We start from the raw sequence: 20,925 nt of genomic DNA, 5'->3' as shown, positions 1-20,925 counted from the left end.
GTCAATCAGAAATTTCTAGGAGAAATCACTAGATAATTTGCACTATTAAAATAATAAGCAATTTAAAAAATATATCATACTAGATGACAGAGAATCCAAAATGCCTATATTCTTACAAGATTACAAATCAGATGTGCTGAAATGAGCTTTCCTTCAGAAAAAAAGAACTCAGGACACACTGCATACAGAACCAATTCTCGTGTGTTTCAACAATGGAGCATAGAAGAAGTATTCCCTAAGCACCAGAGAACTCGAAGAGCTTTCATTAACCTTTCTATTGACGAGGGGGAAAAAAAACACATAAAATATTAAAATCTGTCCTAGAGTCATTTGGCTAATGTATACCTGTCTAGGACTCAAAATACATCCATTGATTTCACAATTTGAATCTATTTATACATTTTCCAAACAGATCTCTGGTCACCTTGAAGCACAGATGCTTGCTTCAAGCTGGATGGCTAGGACCACTGGTCTTTCTACACAATAAAAATAGAATCTGGAGATCATGAAAGCAACAAAGTGAGAGAGCTACCCACGCCAGCCTGTTCCTCCTGAGCGTACATTACCAGGAATTTTGAATCCATTCTTTTTTTCCCCCCAGACAGATTGCCAGACACATTAAGGTGTACCCAGAACCTCTGTGACAGAGCAAGAAACTTCCCGAAAGCTAACATGATTTCAGCTAGTACATAAAATACTTCTGGTGTCATATTATACAGATTCAATAAATTACAGGTTTTTAATTAATCTCATTAAGGCCTATGATTCCTACATCTAGTGACAATAAAATTAATCACTTGCGTGGTCATTGAGAGTTCACAGCTTACCTATGTGAGTCTGTATTCATTATCCTGGGGTTTTTGTCAGTTCTTAGCTGTTTGCTACCCTCTACAAATGGGAATATGCCTGGCTAGATATTAAATGTATCTATATCTACATCTATAAGAACATTTTCCCCAAAGAATAGTTTTGTTTGTTATTGCTGTTTTTGTTGTTTTTGAACATACTTTTTGCGATAGACAAATTCTGTAACAGAATTATGCACAACTCCCCAGCCAAAGAGAGTATTTTCCCTTTGGCATTATTTTTTATTTTTTTTGGGGGGGGGATTACCAGGGTTCCACCTTTCACATGTTCCTTTAGAAAAGCAATGTACTAGGCTGCCACTAGCCAAAGTCAGACTAAGGATAATAAACATTGAAGGGAGGAGACAGGAACCAAAACAGCTGGGCTGTGCCTTAGTAGCTAAGCCGCAATTACAAGTCTGGGAGAAGCTCTTTGTTCAGAGACATTAGTGGAGCAGGAAACCAGAGAATGGGGGGAAAAACAGCAACCTTACTGTCAGTTGGAGGAGGAGGAGAAAACCAGGATAAATGCAAAGTAGGAATAAAAGCAAATTGTTAGTTGGCACCTGAGGAAAGATTTCCCCAGTGTGGTTTGGCCTTGAGAGAGGGGCAGATGGTAATTAGGACCTTTGAAAGATGTTTTGCAAGCAGAAAGCACCTTTAGCACTGCCAGGAGATATGACAATTCCATTATCTGCAGAATCTGGGGCACAGCTGAGTGGATGGATCGGTTCATAGGACTCCAACAGCAATGTTAAGAACAGTGAAGTTGTTCTCTGACTGAAATTATCTTCTCTCTGAGCCTTAAAAGGATTCCACTGGGGAAGTTCTTTCTTTTGGCTTTTTCAGTACATGATCCTTCAGTCTCTGGATCACAATGTTGGGGTATCACAGAACCTATAAACTTTGAGTTTAAGAAATTTTCCAGGTAAGATTATTATACATTAATATTTGAATGCCCACATTAAGGCCAGGCCTTGTTTAGGTACAAAGTCCATTCTATCTGGATCAGATACTTTCTAATGGGCAACAGGCTGCCAATCAGGTAGGATAGGAGGGAAATATGAGATAGAATTGGGTGGTAGAGAGAGAGGTATTCCCTCTCTGTGTGTCAGTGGAGGGGCCAGGCAGGAAAAGCCTCTGGAAATATCCTTAGAATGTTTTTGGGGGGGAAATAAAGAATCAAAAACTATGAGTGACACTCAGACTTCAAGGACACCCAGCATGCACATTTTTTTTTAAATGCAAGTAAAATTCACACCACATTCAACCACCACCTGTGCATCCTATCTTCCCTATAGACTTGTGTCTGCATGTTTTGTGGACTCTATTCATTCAGCTAGCATATTTAATTGAGGGCTGGAACTGTATCTTTGTGGTAGAACACTTGCATGTGTGAGGCTCAGAGTTTTGTTCACAATACTGGAAAATAAATTGTAAAAATATTTTAAATATATTTATTGAGTACCTACCATGTACCAAACTCAATTTCAGACCTTAAAAACCATGAATTAAAGAAACAAAATGATTATAGTTTTTTTAAGTATTTTTACTTATTAGAGAAATGCCAAAGGAAAGTGGTAATAGGGTATAACAGGGAAGGAAACTTGACTTATAGACAGTTAGGGAAGGCTTCTCTGAGGAATGACATTGGGCCAATACCAAGAAAGAAGGGGGCATAGAGGGTATATCTAGGGAAAGCACATTTAAGAAGCAAGTCTGTTGGATGCTAGTGGTTCACTCCTACAATCCTAGATCTCAGGAGGCTGAGATCTGAGAAATGTGATTCAAAGCCAGCCTGGACAGGAAAATTCATGAGACTCTTATCTCCAATTAACCACCAAAAAGCCAGAAGTGGAACCATGGCTCATATGGTAGAACACTATCCTTAGACAAATATTCTTCAGCGATAGTACTCAGGCATTGAGTTTAAGTCTCAGGAATGACAACAGAAAACAAAACAAAACAAAACCCAAGTAGTGGAATTGCTGGGTCATAGGAGAGCTCTATGTTCAGTCTTTTGAGGAACCACCATACTGCTTTCCATAGTTGTTGATGAGTTTACACTTCCACCAACAACGTAGAAAACATCCCTATCACCATCTGTGGTTATTAGATTTCTTGATCATGGGCATTCTAACTGATTGAGGTGGAATCTCAGATCAATTTCTTCCTTAAAAGACCACAGTGCTACCATTAGGACCTTACTACATGACCTCATTGAACCTTGTTTACATCCTAAAGACTCTCTCCTAATGCAGTTATCTTGGACGTAAGAACTTGGAGATGTGTAAATGAAATTCAAACCACAGCAAAGAGGAATTTTCCCCATGCAGAAAAACAAATGAAGCAGTGGCAGAAACACTCATGTTAGTGATGCTTTACCAAGGAGCACTGCTGGTCATCTGAGGAAAACAGAAAAGCAGACTAGATGGACACAGAGGACACAGTGTGGGTGTCACCAAGTACATGAAGAAGGTGATGAAATAGATATCAGATGAGGAGGGACTGAGGCAGAAAGGTTGAAAAGAAAAAAAGGAAGGCCAAGTATCCATGAGCAAATACTGGCTGCTTTGGCCCAAGCTGGGTAAGACCAGGTCAGCTGAGGACACATCACTTGGCAGATACATCAGGGCTGCCACTGGCACATGTGTGCATTCAAACTTGGTGCCCCTTCCTTAACACCTTTGGGGTGCACCTGCCACAAACTACTCTAGTCCATTTTGTTAAAATGTTTCTTGCCTATGTCTGAAGGATTTTTGTCAGGGACAGCAACTCTACAAGTGTTATGTGAATGGCGCCGCCTAGTGATTTAGTGCCCAATGCTACACATTGGTCCTGTCCTGAATAATTCTCAACACTGACCACCCAACTCCTTGCCTGAAACTCCCCAAATCAAGACTGTGTTCCTTCTCCATATTAAAAACATCAGAATATAGTCATTTTTCATCTTTTAAGTCAGAAATGATGCTTCTTTTGTCTCCGCGTTTAGCAAAGCATTTACTAACCCTAAATTAGGAGGCATCTTTGAAGATCACCAACTTCCAGGAAGGTTTTCACAAACATATTCCAGGCAGAAAGAAATCCATGGTGTTGTTCCTTTCATGTATCATTTTGTGAAAATCTTATCGGCAATATGTGTTTAGAGACAAAATCAGTTAAGATTCTCTATTTCAGTTGGACTCATTGATCCAGCCAAATACCTTGACTGTTCAAAGGGAAAGAATCTCAAAAAAATAATCGTTTAGTAAGGTCCAATCTACTTTTCTTTTCCTTCTCATAGACTTTCTTGTATCAATTTCTTGGATAATTGCCACACTGTGAAATCATAACTAGTAATAGTTACCTTTTAGAGGATTCCTGGTCTGACACGTAGCTGAGCACTCTAATATATTCTAACCTCTAATCCGGTAAGCCACCTTATTGATTGATATTGTTGATTGATATTATTCACACATTTTACAGAGGATAGAAAGGAAAAGCTGAGGCTTGAAAAGATGGTGTAAAATCGCCAATAGGTTGAGTAGTCACTGCTGCAACTCATTCTGTTGGAATCTGTAGCTTTCCCCTCTCAATTACTAGTGTGGGCTGGCTCCCTACATGCTGGATAAAATGTGTGAAGTGCAGTGAGCCTTTAGACAGCTTGTAAACCAGGAGATGCAATATCTCTAAGAGCTTAGTATAGTTTTGGAGGAAAGATCACTGAAGCCAAAATTATGGATAGTCTATATCTGTGGAACAAAACTTGTTATTCAGTATCCTAAATGGTATCTCTCTTTGGAGCAAGGGAAATCAAATGTAATAATTTGTAACTTAGTTACTACCTTTATGTCTGTCTATAAAAGACAAGAAAGATTAATGTGCAAATCCTAACCTTAAACTAAGAAAAATATCTAATTATGATTTTTGTGTATACCAGGCCTGGGGCTTGATCTCAGGATCTAGGCACTGTCCCTTGAGTGTCCGCTCCAAGCCATCCCTCTGTCATTTGAGCCATAGTTCTACTTTTAGCTTTTCTGCTGGCTAATTGGAGAGGAGTCTCGTGGATTTTCTTATCCAGGCTGCTTTGAACTGTGATCCTCAGATCTCAGCCTCCTATGTGGCCAGAATTAAAGGTACTCAGCTCAGAAAAATACTTCAAACTATAATAAACCATCCCATTTTGCAAAATAACTGAACAAGATTTTGTGTATGGAGCCAAAGTCCAATGATTTAAATTATGTAAGACCTTCACCTATGTCATTTATTACTGCTGCATTATTTGTGACATTCCCCTACTGAGCTAGAAGAGTTAACTTTCTCCACTTGGGTGCACTGCAAAGGTCTGGGGAATAATGTAGCACTTCTCTTTCTTTTCTCTTTGTCTAGTTGTGTGGAAACTGATGTCTTTTCAAATCACAAGAATGAAAACAAAGGAAGCCACTTCTTGGCCCGTGTGCTAAGAAGGGAAGGACCTATCGATTTTGACCCCAGTGAGCATCGAGGGAAACCCCCTCTGCCCCGACATCCAGGGATTTTATGACTCTTAGTGTGAGGTTAGCCAACTGACATCACAGATTCTTCCTGCAGTCACAATGCTGCCGAGCTACCCTGGGGAAGTTGTCTCAGAGATGAAGACTATAGTTTAGATGTAATCAAGATTGTTTTTCTAAGAAAAATAAGCCTCTGATCCATTTCAAAAATAAAATCAACAAAAAGAAAGCTGGGAAATCAATCAGCATGAGTGCAGGTATTACTCCCATAGACTACTGAAGTTCTCTAAATTGCTCATATATAAACAGAATAATACATTCCAAACAGGATTCTCATTCTCGGATGAGTTGGGTACCACAGGAGATTATTCCCATTATTTTATGATTGTTTATCTTAGTAAAGATTCTAAATGACTTTAGAGGTACCTGTGAGGATATTCTCAACTAGCTGACAATGGGTGAGAATTTGAGTAGGGGTAGAGGGGATAAAGGCAAATAGAAACTAGGAAGTCTCCCTTTCAGTTCTGCCACATGAAGAGAAACTACCCTCAATTAAAAAACATATGGCTGCTAGAAAAATCCACTTGCCATAGTTCCTGATTTGATTCTGGATTCTGGTTGCCTAGATACAGATGTAAACGAAAGTGCTTCCCTGCCTGAGGAAGAACAGCAGGATGAACCTGATGGCCCCCTTCCTGGCTCGGCTAATTACCAAGAAATGAAAGCAAGTACTTTTCTATATTCATATTTAAAAATGGAACCTTCTGCTCAGTTTCTTTGAAGTGCAGGAATTCTTAAAAAGTGTTTCATAGACACCTAAAACCATTTTTTTTCTTTTTCCATCTTTCAGCATTTTGTTTATTTTCCTTGACAAAGGAGACTAATGACAGCAAGCCTAAAAAAGGATCTCAATTTTTAAATGTATTAATTGGAGATGCTAACATACTAAATTTTTAAATTTGATAGTGATATCTCTCTGTGAAGATTCCAAAGGAGCATGATTAGCTCAGGTTATAGATTTTATCTTTATTAAGGAAAGGAGAGTTTAATAGAATTTGATTAGAATGCTTCCTTTATTAGTACTTAGATTTTCCCATTAGTTAAAAATGCTGCCCCAAGTCAGCAGTGTTAGACTGTGTTTGGTAACTCCTAAGACCTAACTTGTGGACTCAGTCTGTTTTATAGAAAGAGCTGGCAGAAATATAGATCAGTAGCAAGCACTAATTTGAAGGATCCATTGACAGACTGTACCACAAACTGGCTGTATAATTTTAGTGATTACTTAACTTCAGTTTCCTCTCCTAAAAATGAGTTATTTTGCCCTATTGTACAAAGCTGTGGGATTTGAATAAGCCACTTGGGTGAAGTGCTGGCAGACAGACAGGACTATAGTGTGATCATTAACATTTAGACTTGTAAACAAGTCTATTACCACTATGATTCTTCAGTTCTTTAATAAAAATAATCACCTTAAATTTTTTCAATGATAAGACAATAAGTTAAAGAGACATGTCATCTGTAATGTAAAAATAATTTTATTTACATTACAGTATTAGTGGAAGAAAGAATACACATTATATATAAGCAAGGGTTATATAATATAAATCCATAAGAATTATAGCACTTACATGTTATGGAAAAAGATGAAAATTGACTCAGAGGAAAAATTGAATAATAATTACCAAGTTGTTTGACTGAAGAATAATTTCTTATACATAGTAACATCCTAGCCTATAGGGATAGGGTGAAAATGTACTAACTTCTATACTCAGTCACAGAAGCTATAAAAATTTCAAAACTTAGACACATAAAATTTTTCTTTTTAATAAAAAAGAAATTAATTGCATCACAATAGTAATGCCTTTGCTCTTTGGAAAAAGTTTTCCTGTTATCTTTCCTAATGTTTCCTCCATCACCATGTCTCACATTTGTCCCTTAGAAAGTGACATGGGTGTTTTTTACTCATGCATGTGATTAGAGCTAATCAGGAGTCTGAGACCTAGAGGATCAAAGTTAAAGTGTAGCCTAGGTAGCAGAAAATTTCCCTAGGCTAAAAATAACTGAAGCAAGAATGGGGGCCTGGCTTAAGAGGTACAGTGCCAATCAAGCAAGCACAAGGATCGGAGTTTAAATTCCTGTACAACAAAAAAGAAAAAAAGGGGGTAAGAAACAAACAAACACACACACACACACAGCTAATATTACAGAAGGACAAAGAAAGAGAAGAGCCCAGTAATTTACTTCCCTTAGACATAATACCCATGCTATTCTTTTATTCCACACTTAAGAGAGTTAGTGGTTGCCAAATATATATGGAAAAGTCCAATCATTTGATGAAGAAACTTTAAAACCAGACATTCTGGACCAGGAGAACGCAATAGAGATAGAAGCCAAGAACTTGATGGAGTAGGTGAGGAGCTCAGGTCCCAAGACCATGCCAGTAAGAAACAGAAGTGAAAACGGGTGATGAGACTGAACAGTCAGCTTCGCTGGGAAGGTAGAATGGTATCCAGCAAGTAGACAGCCAAGGAGCAGTAGACAGCTTACAGACTCTTACTTGGCCCAATATCATTAGCAGTTTATTGATTCTATCTTGATCAGCACACCAAGCCTAATCTAGGCTGCATCAGAACAATGTGACTATGGTCAACTGTCTTTTCTTAGCTTTCTAGATAACAGAAGTTCTAAAAGCAGTCACCAAAGTGGGTTTAAGAGCAATAAATGAGAACACGATGTTTGGGAAGGAAGGGTTCCAATTAAATAGCTTGACCCTAAATTAAGAATTGATGGTTTCATAGAAATCCGCTAAAGGAGTTATTTCTGTATGAAGATCTTTTTAAAATTTGTTCCTTTGCTTTTATGAGAATGGGTCTTGCTATATAGCCCAGGCTAGCCTCAAACTTGCGACCCTCCTATCTGTGCCTTCTACATGTTGAGATTATTTCAATGTGCAGTCATACTCATTGTACATGGGCCTCAACACAGCCTGCCATTATTTTAATATGCAGTAATGTGAAACAAGAATAAAACACTCTAGAAATAAAGTTTGTTTTTAACTGATGTAGAATACCTCTCAAATTCTATTAAATCCAGATGAGTAGCCAGGTATTAATACTTACTGGTTTTAAAGCTTTAACAAGAAGAAGAGTACAGTAGAGATTTAAATATTTCAATGAATACAAAACAATGAGTATCTTTAATATTGCTTTTTTTCATGAAATGCTTGCCAAACGAAACTTAACTTTCATGCAATAAAACTTTCTAGAAGTACAATTTTAATGGATGAGAAATTCTCAGCTAAGTGTTCCTATGGCCAATGATGTTTAATACTAATAAATTATGTATTGAGCTATATCCTTTGCTTTTCTTATTAACCATAATAATCTGACATTTGTGTTTTTAAGTGTCCAATTGCTTAGACAGACTGATTTTCTAGTTTGGAACTACATTTTAAAAATGAGCTGATTCCCTAAGGAAATCAGCTTGTCAGGACTAATTCCCTCCATGAAGACTTCTTTCAGAACTCAGTCAAATAATCACAGGATCTTTCACACAGAGATTATCAAGGAATAATCTATAGCTTTCTAGTTTTCTATGAATTTTTCCCTTATATGATAGCAACTCTATGAAGTAAAGCTCTAGTATTTCTTCAGAATGTTAGTTTGGTTTTAGTTACTAGCAATGCAGCTGGGTAGGTGTAAGACAAATGAAACTGTTGATCTCTGGCATACTTTCTGTTTAAAAATTAACCGAATATTTAAGGATAGAATGCTGATGAATGATATGTGAAGCAGCCAATAATAGTTTTTAATGAAAACTTTTGTTGTAGGTAAGATTTTCTCCAGCCAAAATGTCAACCAAGAATGCTACAGATCTAGTTGAATATGTTGACCAGTAAGTGAATAAATTACTAGTTTTAATATATACTACAATTAATGATTCATGAGAGATGAAAATGCTGAAGTGAGACCTTTCAATTCACCTAGTTCTCTTCCTTCAGAAAAACCTAAACCATCTCAGGAAGATGAATGAACCTTTCCATCTATTCCTTTCTAATTGGCAGAGCAATCAAGTTAACTGCCTTCTCTTTAAGTGACTTCTATTGTGTCTTACAAACATGGGTGAAATAGCATCATAGACCTATGATAATATCAAATAACGTTGACTTTCAAAACAAATAGATCTGTTAATATTTGTGATCGCAACCTAGGAACACTTGAACTACATGAAATCAATCATCAGAAAATTGTGTTTCTGTTTCTGACAGTATTATACCTGGAATGAATTCAGGAGGCTACAGAAAGGGGAAATCTGGGCACCTATAATAATATTATATATATATATATATATGTATAGTGCAGCAACAAACCCTAGAATGTAGTTTATAAAGTAATGATTCAGAGGCAATGCCGTATTGCCTTGAAGTGCCTCTATCTAACATGTTGAAGGATCATTTGGTGTGGTGTTCCCTTTAATATTTCCAGGGCATTTGGGGTTTAATCTCAGTTCTTTTTTATATATTTTTATTGTAATTAATAGAAGGGTTACATTACATTTGCCAGATAGAAGGTGCATTCATTTACATACATTGATACCCTTTCTCATGTCTTAGTCCCCATTTCCCTCCCCCCCACCCCCATAGTCTCAGTTCTTTTACTAATTTGCTCTGTAGCTTCAATCAATCCCAGGAAGTTAGGTCACTAGGCTTTAGCTCTTACTGCTCATTTGTAGAAGAGGTTGGTCTAGATGTTCTCTGGGGCCCACCTCACATTTAAAATAATTCTTATTCCAAAATATACATCATAATCACCAGATAGCCAAATAAGTAAAAAAGAATCAATGTGAAGAAAAAAATAGTTAAATACTAGGCCTGTTTTTTTAAAATTACTTTTCACAATGTAAGTAATAAAATTAAAAATTCTTGGTGTTTTATTGCAGTTGAGTTCCTCGGTTTCTCAGTCTGTTAAATTTAATATGTTCCAATAGTCCAATGTTTTATGATCCCCCATAACTTACAATTGCTTGTGTGAGTATGAGTCTATAATTTAGTACAAAAAAAAAACAAAAACTGAACTTAAGATTGTTTACTGTTTAAAAACAATGCATCATAAGCCAGGTACTGGTGGCTTATGCCTGTGATCTTAGCTACTCAAGAGACTGGGATTTGAGGGTCATGATTAAGCCAGCCTGGGTAGAAAAACCCACATGAGACTATTACCTCCAATTAACTACTCAGAAACCAGAAGTGGAACTGTGGCTCAAAGAATTAGAGTACTGTAACCTTGAGCTAAAAATTAGCTCAGGGACAGTGCCCAGACCCTGAATTCAAGCCTCATAACAGATGAAAAAAATCACTTTTTTATGTTAAGGACAAGAAATGGCCTTAACCAAATCATATTAAATGGACATTTTTACTAACCACCTAAAGAGAAGATTTATTTCCACCTAATTCTGTGTGATAAATGGAAATCAGGAATTATTATTCTTCTGACCTATTAAGATAATTCCATATGAACCCAAGTGCCAAGTGAATTTGTTTAACACAATTTAGGAGATACAAAAACAAATTTCTGAAAACAGGTGACAGTGACTCATACTTGAAATCCTAGGTACTCAGAAGGCTGAGGTCAGAAGATCACAGTTCAAAGCCAGCCAGAGCAGGAAAGTCCATGTAACTTTTATCTCCAATTGACCATCAACCCCCCCCCACAAAAAAAACCAGGAAGTGGAGCTGTGGTTCAAGTGGTAGAACGCTAGCCTTGAGCAAAAAGAAGCTTAGAGACAATCAGGACTTGAGTTCAAATCCCAGGACTAGACCATAATACACACACACACACACACACACACACACACACACACACACACACACACACACACACATAATTTTTGATTTCTTGGATTTTAGAGATATTGATATTGATATTAAGAGGTGAAAAACTTTGAACACAAGGGTATCATTGGGCCCAATATTCGTGTCTAACCTTACCTGTCTCATAAACCTTTTCTTAATATTTAAACAATGTATCTATTTCTGTTTACCATCTGAATTTCCCTTTAAACCAACCTCTAATCTCTCAGAGTAAGCTACCTACTCCCTAATGGCAAAGATTCTGTAGTGTTATGCTTTTTGATTCTCCATCAATCCACCAAGGCACATTGAATATCTGTTTTTGATGAACAGTGGTTGACAGATGTAACTGATAATAAAGGTGGAAAACTGAGTTGTAAGAGTTTTGCATAAACAAGTGGCTGTGGGTTGCTGACTAACCAGAAAAGCAATATAACCTTGGGGCATTTTGATCATCACAGAAAATTTTTGAATTGGCATATTTAATTCAATAAAAAATAAACATTAAAAACAATAGTTTTTAAAGTAATTATACCTTTTAAATTATAGCATTCACTGGATGGCAACAAATGTGCTAAAATGCAAACAGGATACTTAGAAAAGTAAAAGTCATTATCAACTCATTAGGCTACTAAATCTATGCTACACATCCCCAATGGTTCAGCCTTATTCACATGTCTAGGTATATTTAAAGGTCGGACTCATAACAAATAATATTATCTCTTCACCCTCATAAGAGCAAAAATACAACAACAGAAGATGAACTCAGTGGCTCATGCCTATAAACCTAGGTAGATGGAATCAGGTTTGAAACCAGACTGGCCAAAGTTAGCAAGACTACCTCAAAAAACAAGTCGGCTGTGGTGGTACATGCCTGCAATCACAGATATTTAGGAGAATGTAGAAGTAGGATGACTGTGGTTCCTGACTAGACAGGGCAAAAGTATGAGACCCTGGATAAAAAAAAAAGGGGGGGGGGATAGAGACATGGCTCTAGTGGTAAAGTACTTATATATCAAGCATTAAGCCTGAATTCAAACACAATACTGGGGGGTAAGGGGGAAGCATTGAAAGAGGTAATGTCTATACTATGGGTGAAAAAATACCCTGGATTTAAAACTTAGGAGGAAAAATCAAGGAAACTGGTGATGTTTATAGGGCTCTTCTTAGGCTTAAGAAAATGGAAAAATACCCCCACATTATCAGTATGATTAAATGTTTCATTGTATCAATAATTCATAGGGATGACCAGGCTATGAAAGCAACATTGTATTAGAGAAAGGAAATAGTTCTGATTCTTAAGTGGGTTCATCAATACACAATGAACAGACATCCACACATTTTCTTTTAAGCTTAATTGAGCAGGCAATGAGCAAATCTTTCTTTCTTATTCACTCCCATCTGCTGATGTGAGAGCATTAGTAGAAGCCAGGAGATCTCATGTATATTGTTCAGTTTTCCTAAAATCATCTGGGAAAGCTTGAGAAGGAACACTTCGTCATCTCTTCTCTGGACAATATCTGTTCTGTAAGGCAGGGTGGAGTTTCAAGCAGTGAATAGTAAGCACTTGCTACTTCACAGCTCTGCCCACCATTTCTCATCACCATTTCTCTATGTAATAAAGTGGGTGGTGAAGACTTATGAACATATATTACTCGCCTACAGGATTTAATTTTGAGTGGAAGACAAATCACGCTCATAAATCTTTTTATTGTTCTTTGGCTCTCCTGGGGGAAAATTCCTCACAATGGAATCAAGTACATTTTAATGATTGTTCCAGACTTGTGATTCTTTGATCTTCAAAAACTTCAAAATCCAGGGCCGGGAGTTTTGCCTCGTGGTAAGTGCTTGCCTAGCATGCACGAAGACCCAGGTTGGATTTCCTTGGTACCACATACATAGAAAAGGCTAGAAGTGGTGCTGTGGCTCAAGTGGTAAAGCTCTGGCCTTGAGAAAGCCCAAGGATAGTGTTCAGGCCCGAGCTCAAGCCCCAGGATGGGCAATAAAAAAAGAAACAACGTCAAAGTCAAAGCTCACTTATTTACTAAAAGTCATGAATGTTAGCCACTAGAGAATTGCCAGTAGACAAATTAGATGAAGATCCCTGCCTTATGGAGCTTTTGAAATGCATTTCTGGAAGCCTGGTCAGTGTAAAGTCTTGCTGAGAAGTCAGCAGGTGAGACAAGACCAAGACGCGAAGGATTGGACCACATGGATGCCTGGAGGATGAGTAATGTCTCCAAGATAGAAATGCAAATGGGGAGAGGATGGCAGCAGTAAAATGGACAGAGATACAAACTTGAGCTATGATTGTATCAGTATTTGATTTGAAAGTCTGGAAGGAATGAATTGTGAATTGTTGTCACCCATGGAGAAAAGTCTGTATTACCAAAGAAGAAAGATCAGGACAATGAAAAGTGCTTCCCACTGGAGCAGTTTGTCTGGGTTGGACTGCAGTCAATGCATACTTCTATAATTCTCATAAGAGTGCAGTTTGGGAAGATCTGGCTGACAGTCAAAGAGTATTATTTAAAATTTAGATACATCAAACTCCCCATAAATCAAATGGGCAAAGTAATAAATGATTAAGAATTTTTTCTTCTGCATAGAATATGACTCCCTGGGTGAGAAAATATTAAGATTCAAGATTTTTTTGCTTAGTACAATGGCTGACATTTTATTGCATGGTGATTCATTGCTTTTGTTACTACATGACAAACACAGACAATTGCAATTAATGAGGAAAGAAGACCAAACTCAAGCAAAGTGGTAAGTGCTTCCTTTCCACGGAATTAGCCACTGCCATTAGCTACAGTGCAATGTGGTCTGCCCATTGATCCAGACTGGACAGTGCCCACTGTGTCTCCCAGATCTCTCAAAGAAAGAGCTCCCTGATCATGCACAGGGCCTTCCACGTTCTCCTCCTTAACGATTGTCATATAGGTTACCAGTCATGTTGCTATAGGGGTCCACCCCCTTCAAGGGTGGCTTCACGTTAGCTAATTTTGTCTGAAATGATCCTATTTCCAAATAAGCTCATATTCTGAATATTAAGATATATATATATATATACATACATATAGGAGGAAGGTACAAAATTCCAATAATTCCATTTAGTAATTCCCAATAACACCACAACACATTATTTTACCCTTCCAAATAATGTACCCTTCAGGTACATTATTTAAACATCCCCTTTGTCGCTTGGATTAACTAAGCAGTCATGTTCTCCATTAGACAAGAGACCTCTCTACTCAAACTAACAGACATTAAAGGCAGATATAGAACTTGAATCCAGGTCTGCAGTGTCCGCCCTCCTCCCAGGCCCCTCTCCTGCCATGAAGACCCACATAAAAACACATAACTGAGGCTAGGAATATGACTTGGTGGTAGAGTGCTTGCCTAGCATGCATGAAGCCCTGAGTTTGATTCCCCAGCACCATATAAACAGAAAAAAAGAGCTAGAAGTGGTTCTGTGGCTCCATTGGTAGAGTATTAAGTCACATTTGAGATATTAGGAAGCTCAAGGATTGTGCCCGGGCCCTTGAGTTAAGTGCCAGGACTGGCAAACACACACACATACACCTTACAGAAGGTTCTATGGGAATATGTCTCAAAAAGACTACTGAGCACGTTAGAACTCCAAACTACAGCTTTTGCAGTTTTCACATGTGTAAGTAAATACTCATATATGCGAGCCAGGTGTCCACCTGGGATTGGGTCTTGAACCCTTGCCCATCATGATTTCCCCATAAGAAAGCAAGCTAGTCATACGAGGGCCATCATGAATTATGAAATTTTATTAAAATGGTTTTGAATGTCAAGAGTTTGCCTCAAAGAATGCCTTTCACTGGAATTATCCACATCTAATCTTTCTAGTCTCTTCTTGGCTATGCTTCAATTTCAGATTGTCTCTTTTCCAGGCCCTTCCTCAAGCAAGCTCTGTGCTGCCAAAGCCCCCTGGCCATAGTCATTTTTATAGACCACACACACACACACACACACACACACACACACACACACACAATTTAAACTGCTTCCTTCCTAAGACCACTCAGTTTTTCACAGTGATATGTTTTTAATTAGCAAGAGTGACTTCTTCAAAAATCTACTTGTCAGGCTAATTGTAAGAAAAGCAAAGAAGAAATTACATTTTTTTCTATCTCCTCATTTCCTCATTATCTTCTTTTTCCATTTTTTCAATATTGCATTCAGAATGTAAGTAGTAGTAAACCATATAAAAAAGGTGTAGACATCCCTGAGTTTTTACCCTTTTGTGCTTTAAAAGAGGATTTAAAGTCTTCAAATGTTTGTCTTTGGTTATTACAAATTTCCCAACTGGTCTTGAGTATCTCCTAATTTAGTGCTCTCTTCACAAGGACAGAACAGGCAGCAAAGTGAGAGGCTCGTGTACCAATGCCGCTGCCAGCTACAGCACAGCTGGTGTAAGTCACACCAAACTAGAGAAACAGAACTCAGAGTTTGTGGAAAATCTGTTCAGATTCAGTTGTCAGCTACAAGCTAAGCAAGCCCAAACCTCCCCCTGAAAAATCCCCATAGTGTTCTTTCTCCTTTGATGAGGAAGTTAGATTAGTCTGCTATACTCACTGCCTCAAGTCCCACTAAAGCAGTACATTAGCAAAGCAGTGAGTGATTTTATTTATACAATCAGGGTGGCTAAGCCTTTGTACTGGTAAAAGGCCTTGGGGCATATTCTTTAGATGATGATTTAAATAATAGTATTGCTCGAAACCTGATTTAGAAGATCAGCAGCGGCTGTGAGTTTGTTCTTCCAGCTGTTGTTTTAAAATTGGCAATTAGGAAACATGCTCCTTTCCTTATGGCAAGGGGAACTGGGAAGAAATATGAGCCCTAAGTCAGTCTTATAGGACTCATGTCAATGGGGACCAAGACATGAGAAAGGGTATCAATGTATGTGAAGTAATGCACCTTCTATCTAGCGAATATAATGTAACCCTTCTATTAACTACAATAAAAAAATATATGAAAAAAACAACTAGAGCATCATTCAGAGCTTCACTGAGCATTATTAATGATCACAGTGATTATAATCCAATTAAGAGAAAATTTAGGCATGAAAATTTCAAAACACTTCAATATAAAAACATGTTTTAAAAATAAACCTTACAGCTGGTGCTGGTGGCTCATGTTTTAATCATAGCTACACAAGAAACTAAACTACTCAGAAAGATCAAAGTTCAAAACCAATTTAGTCAAGAAAGTCCATTAGACTATCTCTAATTAACAACTAAAAAGCCAAAAGTAGGGGTGTGGCTCAAATGGTAGTGCATCAGACTTGAATGAAAAAGCTAAGGGACAGTGCCCAGGCCCTGAGTTCAAGCCTCAGTACTGGCCTATTTAAATGAATGAATGAATGAATGAAATTGATCTTACAAACTAAAAAGACAAAATGAACTACAGTCCAGTGTTTGTATAAGCCCTTAAATATCCCCATGGTTGCAGGCAAATACCTTTGCATAGAGGCTCCTTCAACCACCCCAAATGGAAACAAGAAAGCCAGCTACACAGGCAGGCCTGCAGGCTGGCCCATAGGCACAGGAGGTACCTCTACTCCACCAGTCCTTTTGCTGGCTCCTTTCTACTTCCTTATTGTATTTCTAGATACAATCTTGTTAGGAGCTTACAGCACCTGCCCCCATCCAAGAACAATGCACCCTGGATGGTAGTCTAACAGTGTGGTACTAAACTCCCTGCCCACTTCATAGGCTTCTCATTTATCTCAGAACTTCTATCCACGCAGCAATGCTGGCACTCTTGGTCCTGTTTAAAGATCAAGCAACTGAAGGCATTTGGCCGCTGAGGGGTAGAGTGTGTATTCCACCTTCAGTCTATCTTGCTTTCCAACTTGCCAAGTTGCTTCTGAAAGTCTTCTTGAGAGCTCACCCTTCATACTTACACACTTTCTCATATATCCTCACTGCTTCACATGACCAGTCTTAAAGCAGTGGTGGTTATTCTTGAACACATGAAAACCACTTAAGTGCTTGTTCAAGTTGTGTGTTCTTCAACCTGCCCCAAGATTATGATCTAGTAAGAAGAATGTGGGGCCAAGAACCTGTGTTTTAAAAAGACCCCTGCCCTTCCACACCCACAAGTATTTCTACAAGAGACACTGAGTTAAACTTAGTCCCTTGAAAGAAAAACCAGGCGAGGTGGCTCATGCCTGTAATATTAGCTACTCAGGAGGCTGAGATCTGAGGATTGTGATTTAGAGCCAGCCCTGGCACTAGTGTCCATGAGACCCTTATCTCCAATTAACCACTAGAAAACCAGAAGTGGTGTTATGGTTCAATGGGTAGGGCAGTAGCCTTGAGCTGAAGAGCTCAGGGACAGCACGCAGGCCTAGAGTTCAAGTCCCACAACCACCACCAACAACAAAAGAATATTATATGTTATTGTATATGGCCTAGACTAGAGTTAATATTTTATACTTGACATATATACTTGGTGAGTTATTAAAGATACAGTGCTTTTAGTCCATTTAAGTTGAGGACAGTGATTAGATAACAACAACAAAAAAAACCCTCTGGGGCCAGAAGTTTGACCTATGGGTAGAGTGCTTGCCTAGCATGCAGAAAGACTCAGGTTCTATTCCTCAGTGTACCACATACATAGAAAAAGCTGAATGTGGTACTATGGCTCAAGTGGTAGAGCACCAGCCTTGAGAAAGCCCAAGGACAGTGCTCAGGGCCTGAGTTCAAGCCTCAGAACTGGCAAACAAAAATGTTAAAAAAATAAAATAAAAGGAAGAAGAAAGTAGGACTGGAAAAGTGGCTTAGTGGTACAGTGCTTGCCCAGCAGGCATGAAACCCTGAGTTTGATTCCTCAGTACCACATAAACATAAAGGGCCAGAAATGGCACTGTGGCACAAGTTTCTCTTTGCTATTTCCCTTCTTAATGGCAAAGAATTCTTACCCAGTAACTGGGTAAAGCTAGCTTCCCATGAATCTCCCTAGCAGGCATTACTTCACATTCTCCTACCTAGGCCAATTGTATCTCCACCCAACACAAGGGGACCACCACTCAGGCCCTGCTAAAGGACAAGAGACAACACCTGCCCCTTTCCTAGTATCATGTATTCCTCTGTATGACAATGTAATCCACTGTATGATTTAGCTGTAATAATCTGTTAATGCTCACATTGCTTTCATTTTTTTGTTATTAAAAAGAACTCAAGGGCCAGGAGTTTGGCCTAGTGGTAGATTGCTTGCCTAGCATGCATGAAGACCAGGTTTGATTCCTTGGTACCACATTACATAGAAAAGGCTGGAAGTGGTGCTGTGGCTCAAGTGATAGAGCGCTAAACTTGAGGAAAGCCCATGGACAGTGCTCAGGCCCTGAGATCAAGCCCAAGACTGGCAAAAAAACAAAAATAAATTATATATATATATATATATATATATATATGGGGAGAGAGAGAGAGAGAGAGAGAGAGAGAGAGAGAGGGAGGGAGAGAGAGAGAGAGAGAGAGCGCTTGAAGAGAAAGAAAAGCTAGGCACTGGTGTCTCACTCTTATAAAGCTAACCTGGAGAAGAAAGTCCATGAGACTCCCATTTATCATCAAAAGTCTCCAATTATCCATGAAAAAGGCAAAAGTGGAGCTGTGACTCACGTGATATGAGTGTTAACTTGAATGAAAAATTTCAGGGACAACAGCTGCTCAGGCTCTGAGTTCAAGCTCCAGGACCAGCACACATGCAAATTAATCAAATCAGGCAAAAAGGGGGTTGGCTATTTGGAAGGTAACCAATAGTGTCTGCCAATATGAGAATACCTGATAAGAGAAAATTTCTGTTTAGGAGAATGGAATACAACATAATTTACAAACATCTGTCTAGGACAGAAGACTGGCAATCCAGTCTGCATATTGTCTAGAGGCCAGAAAGGAGCACTCAAGGGAAATGATGAGCAAACCTGCAGTGCACAGTTAGGTGATACGTCACCATCAGCAGGGCCCAGCATTCTCTTCCTTTCTGCCTCTGATTTGCACAAGCTGTCCAGGACAGCACCGTCAGCAAGATGGGAATTGAGAGGAATGGATTCTATATATACATACTACCATTTGGTAGTTTTCCAGAAGAACATTTTGAGCCAAATGAATGGTAGACAGAGGCTGAGTAATCAAAGTCCTCAGCAAAGATGTCCCTTACATGTACAGGTGACAAGAAAGAGGAACCCCACCCAAGCTGGGATGATTGTGCTCAACAAAATGAACTATAAGCCTTGAGGCTGCAAAAACTTACAACTTTCTGCACTCATTTTAAAATCCTACAACAAATGAATCTTAAGTCACTTTAGAGAAATCAGTCCCTCAAGTAACATTTATTTATTGTGTCATGTGTTCTTCTGGATATTGGAGTTACTATGGGAAAGAATTCAGTAAATACCTGAGCACAGAGAAGTCTCATTCTAGTGATGGAGGGCAGAAAATGACCACAAAGAAATCACAAGGTAATTTTAGGTAATGACAAGCACAGTAGAGAAGATACAGTGAGGGGACAGGAGTGTGGCCTAGTGGTAGAGTGCCTGGCTAGCATGCACAAAGTCCTGGGTTCTGTTCCTCGGTACTACATGCACAGAAAAGCTAGAAGTGGTGCTATGGCTTTGGTGGTAGAATACTAGCCTTGAGAAATCACAAGGAAAGTGCTCAGGCCCTGAGTTCAAGCTCCCGGACTGGCCAAAAAAAAAAAAAAAAAAGATACAGTTAGGGATTATAACAGATGAGACAAAAGGAAGGTCAAAGGGGGTGGAGGCACAAGAGAGAAACTAGGAGAAACTGGGAGAAAAAGGAAGGAGTGACACTCTTCAAAAAGAAATATACTTGGGGCTGGGAGTTTGGCTTAATGGTAGAGTGCTCACCTAGCATGCATGAAGCCCTGGGTTCAATTCCTCAGTACCACATATGTGGAAAAGGCTGGAAGTGGTGCTGTGGCTCAAGTGGCAGGGCAGTGGCCTTGAGCAAAATGTGTCCAAGGACAGTGTCCAGGCCCTGAGTTTAAGCCCCAGGACTGGCAAAAAAAAAGAAATGTACTCATTATCTGACTTCTGTAACCCCTCTGTACATTACCTTTATAATAAGAAAAACATTGGGCACTGGAGTTGGGACCTAAATAATGGACACACAGCCATTCAGTAAGTGTGGAGAAGAGAGCAATCCAGGCAGGAATGCAAGTGCCTGGGGCTCTGAGCTAGGAAAGAACCTGTGTGCCTGTGTAGCTGGATGGGGAAGACTGAGGCAACAGTGGGAGGAGTTGGAGTTGGAGAGCTAGAATTGTCCTCTCAGAGAAGAAAAGTGAATGAGTAATCAGAAAAATCACTTATAATTTAGGAAACACACTCTACTGCTGTACAGGGGGTGCCCTCCTGAAGAAAGGAAAGGTAGAAGATAAAATAGTGGTTAAGACTAAGAGAGGATGGAAAAACTCATTTAGAGCCTGAAAACACTTCTAAGTGCCATTTTCTGTTACTATCTTTTGAGGAATAACTTTACCAATTTTTAGGTAAGACAGACTATTGTTAACAAAAGGTATGTGGATACACAGACACAAAAAAAATAAAGCACAAGGGCCAGGAGTTTGGCCTAGTGGTAGAGTACTTGCCTAGCATGCACAAAGACCTGGATTCAATTCCTCAGTACCACATACACAGAAAAATAAAAAAGCCAGAAGTGGTGCTGAAGCTCAAGTGGTAGAGCTCTAGTCTTCAGAAAGTCTAAGG

The 20,925-nt window shown here is 38.8% G+C and overlaps 1 protein-coding gene across 2 annotated transcripts in view; it reads left to right on the top strand.

Annotated features, from left to right (window-relative positions):
* The first annotated feature begins 5,444 nt into the window (after positions 1-5,444).
* Fam81b (family with sequence similarity 81 member B) overlaps positions 5,445-20,925 on the top strand; it is a 33,996-nt gene continuing 18,515 nt past the window's right edge. The window contains exons 1-3 of one of the 2 annotated variants that reach the window (XM_090331613.1): positions 5,445-5,574; positions 5,944-6,041; positions 9,147-9,211. In XM_090331613.1, the coding sequence (XP_090187739.1) occupies positions 5,565-5,574; positions 5,944-6,041; positions 9,147-9,211 (173 nt within the window). In that variant the 5' untranslated portion in view covers positions 5,445-5,564. The remainder of the gene's footprint in view (positions 5,575-5,943; positions 6,042-9,146; positions 9,212-20,925) is intronic. The other variant, XM_090331612.1, reaches the window with a different exon arrangement.

This window comes from Megascapheus bottae, chromosome 4, assembly GCF_031878675.1.
Source record: "Megascapheus bottae isolate mThoBot1 chromosome 4, mThoBot2.hap1, whole genome shotgun sequence".
Lineage (NCBI taxonomy): Eukaryota > Metazoa > Chordata > Mammalia > Rodentia > Geomyidae > Megascapheus > Megascapheus bottae.
Note: the sequence above shows the minus strand (reverse complement) of the source record. Positions and strands in the feature narration are given on the sequence as shown.